At 38.8% G+C, this 9,624-nt stretch overlaps 1 protein-coding gene across 2 annotated transcripts; it reads right to left on the bottom strand.

The window, feature by feature from the left end:
• Positions 1 to 1,626: 1,626 nt before the first annotated feature.
• Positions 1,627 to 9,624, bottom strand: LOC145554399 (uncharacterized). Of its 2 annotated transcripts, XM_081614046.1 has the most exons (4): positions 8,870 to 9,624; positions 8,668 to 8,772; positions 4,369 to 4,509; positions 1,627 to 2,709 (listed from the first exon to the last, which is right to left on the bottom strand). In XM_081614046.1, the coding sequence occupies exons 2-4, from the start codon at positions 8,735 to 8,737 to the stop codon at positions 2,525 to 2,527; spliced, it is 396 nt and encodes a 131-aa protein (XP_081470172.1). In that variant the 5' UTR covers positions 8,738 to 8,772; positions 8,870 to 9,624; the 3' UTR covers positions 1,627 to 2,524. The 2 variants fall into 2 exon arrangements, with proteins under 2 accessions (XP_081470172.1, XP_081470170.1); XM_081614044.1 differs by having other exon boundaries at positions 8,668 to 9,624.

Raw genomic sequence — 9,624 nt, 5'->3', positions numbered from 1 at the left:
TCAGTAGGAGTCAGAATGGACGAGATAACCTAAACGTTATATTATAATATCTCTGGAGATAATATTAAATCAATATAGAAGACATAGTAAGAGCTTTTATGAATGCAAATAAATAAAAAAATAGTTTTTAGCTTTATTGTCTATGGCCTTATGTGTGTGTTGTGGAGTCACTGCTGCATATTTTCTGCAAAAGCAGCTTTACACTTACTCCATACACACCAATAATGAATAATAATATGATAACCTGCACATGTAGGGGTGGGATTTGAAATTTGGAAGATAATTGCAACTGTTTCTTTAAGTGCTGTAAATTGCAAGTTGAGGCCTTCATGGACTGGGCTTTTTGTCAAGGACCACCACCAGATGACTGACTGGTGGTGAAAATCTGAAGGCCTATGTCTCCCTGTGATGGTCAGGCAACCTATCCAAGTTGTACCACACATCTACAACTTGCCGGAAATAGGCGAGACCCATGATAATTGCAAAAAAGGATCACCGATTTCTCCTCCGGCCTTCTTCTTTCCATGCTGTATCCTGGTGCAATGTGTTTCCTTGTAAGGTCGAACACATGCATGCAGCTATCCATGTGATGTAAAAGAAAATGTGAATCATGAGTCCAGGCCACCTTCTTTGATTTATCCGTCACAAACCAGTGGTGGTTCCAGACCAAGTTTCCCAGAGCGGATAGGGTAAGGTCAGTGTTCCTTTATGAGAGCACAGAACGAAATAATAGGAAATATTTAATTGCTTAGTGAATTCATTGTTTTAACATATCTCATTGTTTAAGCCAAAGAACCTTCCTCGGCTCTAGAGTTACAGGTTGCAAAGCCCTAATTCGGCAGATAAAAACTGTGATCCTATCTCGGTATAGCTAAACTAAAGTTAGTTATTTTTAATTTGTTGTTAAAGTAATATTTTGAAGGTACAATGTCTTCTACAGCATCTTCTCTGATTGGACTTAACAGGTCAACCTTGTGCACCTGTGGGCATGTTGTATTCTTCTTTATTTGGACCATTTTTGACAGATATACCAGGAACATACCACAAATGACGTTCCAGGTAAGACAAATTTCAGATATGTTCTAGCAGTAAGGCATTATTGTGCCATATGGTGCTGTATTGTACTGTATCGCACTAAGCCTTTCTGTTACTCCCAAGACTGCGAGGTCAAGAACCTTCCTGAAACTTTTCCATCTCTATTCTGAACTCCATTTGGATGATTGAGCACCTAACCTCATCTCCGAGGCTGATCTCATCTCATTTTTCCCATCTGTATCTAAATCTCATTCTTTTGGTCAAGATCCATGTCTGATTAGCATATTTAAGGGAATGTAGAGAGTTAAAAGTTAAATTTAGACCCTAATTTTTATGGATTGGTTTGGAGCATTGCCAACATTACTGTAGGAGAACCCCATCTATCTCGCTGCATCTTACCATCATTCCTAAACAAAGATGTCAAGATCCTAGAACCCCTGTGTTTGAGGTAGAGATTGATCTCCTAAACTCACAGAGTAACTTGTTGTTTTCAAGTTAATAAGCATGGCCTCAGACTTACACATTCGACGTATCTGGATTTGATGTAGTTGCTTATCTTGCCATAAAAAATAAAGGCAGCGTCAAATCACCTTTCTTTTGAAAAATATGAAACATTTATTGATGTAATTCACAATATTACATGCTTTCACTAACAGATATTTCACAGAAGACTTACATAAAATTTGCTTCCCACCAGCTGGCCTGCAGTGCTGTAACATAAACTGAAAAAAATATATATTTTAATGTGTAAAGTAAATAGCCCGTAACATTAAAAGACCAGACCAAACGTATGTTTGATCTTGAAAAAATATAGCAAACTCCTTTAAACAGAAAAAAAGACAGGCCTTCAAGTAGAAGTAAGACTTTGTAAAGCTGAAATCAGCATTGCCATGGGTCATTTCTTATGGGTCGTTTATGTTTTTTTAATTAAGTATTTATGGGTTATTTAAATGTTTTATGGGTTAATAATGTGTGTCCAGCACCAGTCCTCAAGGGCCAGGGTCCTGCCAGTTTCAGAGATGTCTCTGCTCCAACACGGCTTATTCAAACGGTCCAATCACCTCCTGTGCATGTCAAAGTTCTGCACATGCCTCCTAATCATCATCATTTGATTCAGACGTGCTGGACCAGGAAGGGAACTAAAACATGCAGGATAACCAGCCTTTGGACACAACTGGGCTAAATCTTCTTTTTACTGAACAGAGAGTAAAACTCTTAACATAAATGTTCTAGAAAATGTCATACTTGACGCTACATTTAAATAGGTGCAAGTGCACAAGAAGTTCTCTGATGGGTGAAAGATGTTAAATAACTATTTTCCTCAAACATGTTTTATGGGTTGTTTTCTCTGTGATTCATAGTCCGAGCCAACAGCGTGACAGAACCTATGTCTAAGAGCTGCTGTCAAGCAACACCGCACTGAATAACACGCTCATTGAGCCTGTGAGATGTGCAATCCAGTGATGCCTGTCCCGATTCTAGTTTCTCATCACCACCACATCCTCAGCAGCAGGACGCCCAGTGCACAGACATAGTGGAGTGTGGTCGGATGCCACAGCGGGGTGCTGTTGCACAGGTCGGAGTCGCAGCAGTGAATTCGCACCCCTGGCAGCTCTTGTTGCTGACAGTGTCTGGATGTCGCGCAGCCACTGGTCAGGGCGATACCCAGAGCCGCTGCAGGGACAGAACAGGGTGGAAGGGGGGGAGGAGAGAGTCAGTCAGTCAGTCAGATAAGAGAGATGAGCTGGTGTTTGGCTCAGCAGGAAAAAAAAGCATAACTAAGCACCAAATGCTGCAAGTGGATAATGAGGAAAACACTTACACGTCTTAAGAATACACAGGAGAGGGAAAAAAACAGCTCTTTGACAAGCTTATTTTGTGCAATAAAACAAACATTAGTCATTTTGTACAGCGTAATATATAACTGCTATGTTTATATAACTGCCCTGTGTCTAAACACAGCACTTGATCTTCTCCAATTTAACTTTTTTTTTACAAGGGTAGAGCATACAGATGCATGGATATTTAAGCATTCCTCTCTGCACATAACTTTTCCTCTTTTCATTTGCAGTTTTTCTAATTTGCTGTTCTCATATTTTGCATGATTTCTACACATAATCATGCATAATGTGTTTTTTTTAATTAACATGATTAGAAATAAATATTATGCATGAGTACATGTAGTTAATTTATTGGATCAAACTCATTTTGAGAAATACACAGCATTCTTCAGAATAAGGATTGTGCGATTTTTTAAAAAACAAATTCCTCCTTTATATATATTGTACATCAAGATATGATTATCTTCTGATACTTTACACTGCGGCTAAGCATACTTGTTTTGGAGGTTTATAGTACAGCTCATGATAGCATAGCAATATTTTTTCTTTTTATCAGTCACATAAGAATTCATCCAACATTTTTTCAAGGGTTTTGTTGGCTCTAGCGGTTTTTATTTAGCTGTTGTTTTACAGGAAAGTGGGTTGTGAGAGAGAAGGAAGACATGCGGCCAAAGTCCAGGACTTGAACCTGCAAGGCATACATGGTTGGAACGTAATCCCGTGCCATCGCTGTGCCCAATTTACCCAACATTTCATTATTTCAATGTGTGCAGAGCTTTGAGTTAGAGTCAAATGTGACATGAGACATTTTGGAGAAGAGAAGGAGACTGAGGATGTTATGGATTAGGGAGAAACATCTTGGCTCTTCAAACAAAAGAGACCAGAAATGTAAGACTCTTTTATGGAAGTTTGCCAGCATGTGTTTGATTTGGATTTGACAGGGTCACATGAAGATTAAATGGACTGACTGGCCACAGATTACTGCCAAGACATTGGTACACAATTTTGAGTAGGAGCTTTTCATACAGCGCGCCGCATGCAGTTTCTGCCTGTGCACGCTGACTCTCTTAGCAACTGGAAAACCGCGCCACATCAGCCCTTTTCAACATGAGCAGGTTTCTTGAGATGTCAAGGAGAGAAACAGCTGGGCCGCCCACGCTTCCGTGGATCTGCTCCATCATCGTCGTTGCCTTGAATGTCCGCATCCTTCATTTGACTTCACATCAAACATTGAATGACTTACAATTTACTCAGCAGAGCACATCAAAGTTACATAACTATCCCCTGTGCAGGGAAATAGAATATTCAAATCTGCCAGACAAGAAACATTTACATGATTGTATGATTAGAAATCATTATGCCGATATCCAGTGGTACATCAGAGTGAATTAAAATAGAGAAGTAAAAAAAAAAAAATGTGAATAACATTTGCTCACTGAGGTAAAAGATGAGGAGAGTAAAAAAAAAAAGAAAAGAAAGAAACTTCACTCACTGCTTTCTGTCTTGATGCAGAAACGGTGTTTGAAGCCATTGTGTGAGTGGGTGCAGGTGATGACCTCAGGGTTAGAGCAGCCCAAGTCCACATACCTCTGACCGTGGATGATGTTGCAGCCATAGCACTGCAGACCCTGGACTGCAAAGATGAACAAAGACAAATTAACGTGTTCAGTCCAACCTGAACTGAATGTAATGAATGGGAGTCTTCATTGGAGGAAAAATGTAAAACCTGTGATGATTGGCTAAGATGAGAACCGAAAGGTGAATGTTTTAGCAGCACGCTTGTGTCTAACTGAGAACTTTGTTTTATTTAAATAAAAAATGAAAAGTTCTTAGTTAATTTGAAGAAAAAAAAAGTTTTGTCTGACAAAAATCATTCTGCCACACAGCATAACCAAAACAGCAGATGTTTGATGTCTGAATAACAGAATTTTAATAATAAATGGAGCAGTAAATTAGCTGATTAGAACTCATCAAATACCTTGCAAAAGTATTCACACCCTTACACCCTCAGTCCTGTTAAAATCACAAAGCTTTATGTGTTTGATTTGGATTTTGTGTGTAAGATCAACACAAAATAGACCTTAATTAAGTGGAAGAAAAGCAAAAATGAGTCACAAATAAAATGCATGATATGTGTCAGAATTTCTTTGTAAAAGTCCAGACCTAAATCCAAGTAAGAATCTCTGGAAACACTTTAAACTTGATGTTCACAGATGCTTTGCATACAATTTGAGTTTGAGCTATCCTGCAAAGAAGAATGGGCAAAAATGTCAGTCTATCTATATGAAAACCTTGTCTTGAGACAGAGCACATGAGCATATAAGTACCATTTGTGTGCGCACACACACTTACATACATTGTGTATGAATATATAGGAAAGTAGGAGTCTGAGGTGTTCAGGTGGATGGTTACCACAAATATATTCAATATTGGTGAATTTGTTTGTAAAAGGTTTAAGTGTTCATTTTAAATGCTTTTTATTTTTTTATTTTAACTTTGTCCTTTAGAAAATATCAAAATAAACGACTGAATGAATTGAAAACAATGTTTTGTACTTGTGTGTCTTAGAACTGCTAACAGTGACTGGCTCAATAATGCATTTATTGAATTTACTTTTTTTACATAACCCTTAATCTTCATTATTTGTTAAAATATATGAAATGTTTGCTTTTGTAACTATTTCTGCCAATATGTAGTAGTAGCAGCAGGAAAACAAAACAGCAAGTCATTTAGAGACAAATGTTTGCCCTGAAATCTTTGAAACTAAGATTTCTTACATTGATAAAAGGCCAAAGAGGCTTGCATATGTATTTTGTTTATGTTTGTTTATTTATTTGTCAGGGCTCATGATCAAGTGATTAAACTCATGTGATGAGAGATCAATTGTACCAGATAAGGCCTCTGGCTAATTTCCTATGTGGTTTCTGTGAGTGTTACATCAAAATCACGTGTACATGGTGATACGTCAATAAAATTATTTTAAACCTAAGGTTTAAGAAATGGTTGAATTTTCTAAAAAAAATTAAAAAAATGCCTTTAAAGAGGCATGATATGTCTACAAGAGGGAATAGTACTGATGTGATCAGGTCACAGGGAGCTGATCCATATATATATATATACAGTATATTTTAAAATTTACTTCTCCAAAGAGAATTTTAGCTTCTGATTTTTGCTGTGCAATTGTTTCACTTCCCAAATGTTTAACTCCCTTAAGAAAGTGAAGCTAAGCCTAACCATAACAAATCCATCAGGGCTTAAAGGGATTGGCTGAGAGTTCAGCCCGCTCACACACCTGTGCTTGCCCTCCAAAAGCCTACCCATTTAAGATGGAAGATCAGCTTTGGCTGAAACCAATCCTCACCCTTTATCTGTGCAGGCCGTTGGACTCAGCGAGAGTGCAGAGCGTCAGACTACAGCCTCTTGCCGCCTCTGCTCTGTTAAATAGCCCACCAAAAGCTCTGATGGAGCTTTCAGGAGCGAACTAATCCCAGGCAAATGCTCTTATAAAAATCACGTTAGAAATCTGCTGGAATCGATGTAAAGCCTTGCAGGGACACAGAGCACATGCCAGTCTGTAGGGGAATGTGTCACAATTCCCCTGCTAGTGATAGCAAAAGATATAATAAATCATATTACTTTAACATAAAGAACATATTCTGTAATAAATGTTGAAATTGAATTGTGATTTATTTCTTCCAGACAATTTGATTGAACAGTGTTCTCTGTGCTTTAATACACAGAATTCATGAAACATTGAAAGGCTGCCTGCTAAGAGCATTTTGTCAACATAATGAGGCTACATTAAAAAGACAGTCAGCTCCCTTGGTACAGCGCGGTTTATTATGAGCCCACAATGAGCCTTCTTGCAGTATGCATTAAAAATGTTGATTAACTCAGAGTCTGTTGTGACCTAAATTTGGTTTTACTCATTATTAGCATCATGGGCATGCATATTATCTCAAAAATGAGTCCACTATTTCCTGGGTGCATGCTTTGTGCATTAAAAAAGAAAAACAAGAGGGCTGTTAAAAAGAAAAGGAAAGGCTTTTGAACCCTGTCCTGGCAGCTCGTTTGAGAAGCTGCCTTAGAAACTCAATTTCTAAGAGAATTTCTCTTAGGTTATTTGTCATATTTTTCATTTGGTTTTATAACAATTGAGTCCATGTTCAGCCCATTCTGTGTTTATTATTCACCTTCCCTCAGTCAGTTTGCTTCCCTTCTCAGCTGCTTCCCATTGTCCTGATTGTCCTCTGATTCCACTCTCCCTCTATTGTTCCCATTTGTCCCTGATTAGTTCTTCTTGTCTACTTTGTCATTTCTACATCTCGTCATTACATGATGTTGTGTTCCACTTACCTGGGAAGTGGGAACTAGGAGCTGGGTTTGATGTCAGACCCTAGGTAGCACTGTTCTAGTTAAGAATTTAGAATTTCAACATGGCTACGCCTGTAGACATTGTTTGCAATAGCTCTTACAGATAGCTTTATCTTCCATAAGCAAACACTTTTAATTTGTTCAGATCAAAGTTGCGGATGCTATGTGTAACATTGATTTTAAACGCACTCTCACATGTATGTCTTATAAAATAATTGTTTCCACCACATCTGTCTACTGCTGATGCAGGAGCGGCCATATTGAAATGCAAATTTAGCTTTATAGGTCGTAGCTGGGAAACTACTCCCTGTTTCCCAGTGGGGAAATTTGACTTCGGGGGGAGCCTTCCAGTTTATTGTTTTGACTGGGAAGTTTGAATTTCCCAGTTTAAAGCACAACTGGATCGCAGTGTGTGTGAAGTGGCACATTGGAGTCCAACAAAGTGGCTCATGTTAAAAATATGCCATCAACAAACTCAAGAAAACCATATTTGTTCTGTGTATTGCTTGTCACCACAACAAAGGAAGGCTTTACATAGACATGGAGTAAGAAGAAAAACACATCTCATCTTAAGAATGAGAGCTCATCGATGACATTTAGAAATTCACATTTACTTTCAAATAACTAGTAAATTAATTGCATTACTTAATTATGTACTTGGTTAAAGTGAATCTGGAGACAGGTTTGCAGAAAACAAATTCTTTGGAAATGAGATTGATTGGAATCAAACATGCGACGTGTTAATGACGCTGCTGCTTGCATCACTGTCTGCCATCATTGATGCTGCCAGATCAATAAGTCAAACATCAAACAGCCAGCACAAACGATCCATGGAGCTTCCTTTGAGTTAGGACTGGATCTGTTATGTGACGCAAATGAGAAACGGTTCCAAATAAAGCAACGCAATATTTCAGTGTGGAGCAATTCAAAAATATTTCCTTTGCTGAATACCATTTTAAACTAAAATTACAGTCAAATGTCCTTAGGTCAATTGCTACTGCTCTGTGGGGAAATTTACTTTGCCTCTTGTGTGGATACGTAGCAAAACATTATGTATTGCTGGCAGACAATTTGATCTTTGGTCTTTTACAAGTAGAACAAAACAAATTCTATTGCAATGAGCTTTAAACATAGTCACTCACAGCAATATCTTCTTCATGTTTTCTATGGTTTAATTTAGTTTTTTATTTTCTTGATATCTTACAGCTCTTTAAAGTTGAAATCTACACTATATCTTAATAACACAAGTGATATTATGTTTATAAAAAAAATCTGCAGCAAATGATGTTTGTCTGTGATATAATTATGCCCTTTGGCACATGCACACGCATGCACGCACACACACACACACACACACGCACACGCACACGCACACACAACCATAAGCAGAATCCACAGCAAAATACATCCCACTCACCTTGTGGCAAACAGAGCATCCAAACCAAAATAAATCCAAGTCCATACACTAACCAGGTGCGCAAAGTCATGGATGCAGCACAGGAGCGAGGGTCAGTTGTCCGTGCTGAAAGAGTCAGAGATTTTTTTTCTCTGCTCACATCTAATTTCCCAATAAACCAGATGCAGAGAAAAAAAAAAAATCTCGCAGAGATCCAACTTGCCTGAACCCTGAGAAGCCCGAGTCTGCCTCCCACTCTGCCTCGGTGAAGCTTGCGCTCTGAATGAGAGATCTGATCGTGAGACTCCAGTGAGAGGGGGAGCCAACCAGCCAGTCAGCTCAGCTCAACAGCCAGTCAGGCAAAGAGAAGAGGAGGAGGAAGAAGATGGTTTGAGAGAAGAAACTAAATAAATAAATGTCTTCATGAGCGGTGTCCTCAAATCCTGGGAGGGACAGAATGTTGTTAGAATCTCTCCTCTCTCTCACATCTCCTGATAGAAAAAAACAAAAAAAGGAAAGGGAAAACACACATGGGATCGTCATCTGCACAAATGAAAACAAACAATAAAGTGTGATCCTTTTCCAGCTGGGACATACAAATCAATCGGGCCTTAATCCTGATTGACAATCCATCGCTTCTAATAATAGCCCGATCACAATGTGTTAAAAGCCCAGGGGCTAAATGGGATGGGACACCAACAGGTTCAGCCTCCGAGAGTATGGAAGTGTGTGCATGTTTGTGCCTCAGAGTGGGAGCAATGCCAACGCCTGACCAAACACGCCAACACACACACTATTTGCTACACACACATGTTGCAAATAGGGCAGGTTATCTGTGCTTGGTGTATCACTACACACTCGCACAGGGGAGAAAATTCTATCTAATCAAGAATTAAAGACCAAATCCTTTCTTAGAGACTGTAATGCCAGAGGATAAGGCAGGCTTTGTGGTAAGCCCTCATTCCCTCCCCACCCCAA

The sequence above is a fragment of the Poecilia reticulata genome, chromosome 12 (assembly GCF_904066995.2).
Source record: "Poecilia reticulata chromosome 12, P_reticulata-male-v2, whole genome shotgun sequence".
Classification (NCBI taxonomy): domain Eukaryota; kingdom Metazoa; phylum Chordata; class Actinopteri; order Cyprinodontiformes; family Poeciliidae; genus Poecilia; species Poecilia reticulata.
Note: the sequence above shows the minus strand (reverse complement) of the source record. Positions and strands in the feature narration are given on the sequence as shown.

Coding starts and splice junctions, on each gene's coding strand:
- LOC145554399 (XM_081614044.1), bottom strand. CDS start 8,737: ATGACTTTGCGCACCTGGTTAGTGTATGGACTTGGATTTATTTTGGTT. Junction 4,510..8,667: donor GATGCTCTGTTTGCCACAAG/GTGAGTGGGATG, acceptor TCATCTTTGCAG/TCCAGGGTCTGCAGTGCTAT. Junction 2,710..4,368: donor CTGCATCAAGACAGAAAGCA/GTGAGTGAAGTT, acceptor CTGTCCCTGCAG/CGGCTCTGGGTATCGCCCTG.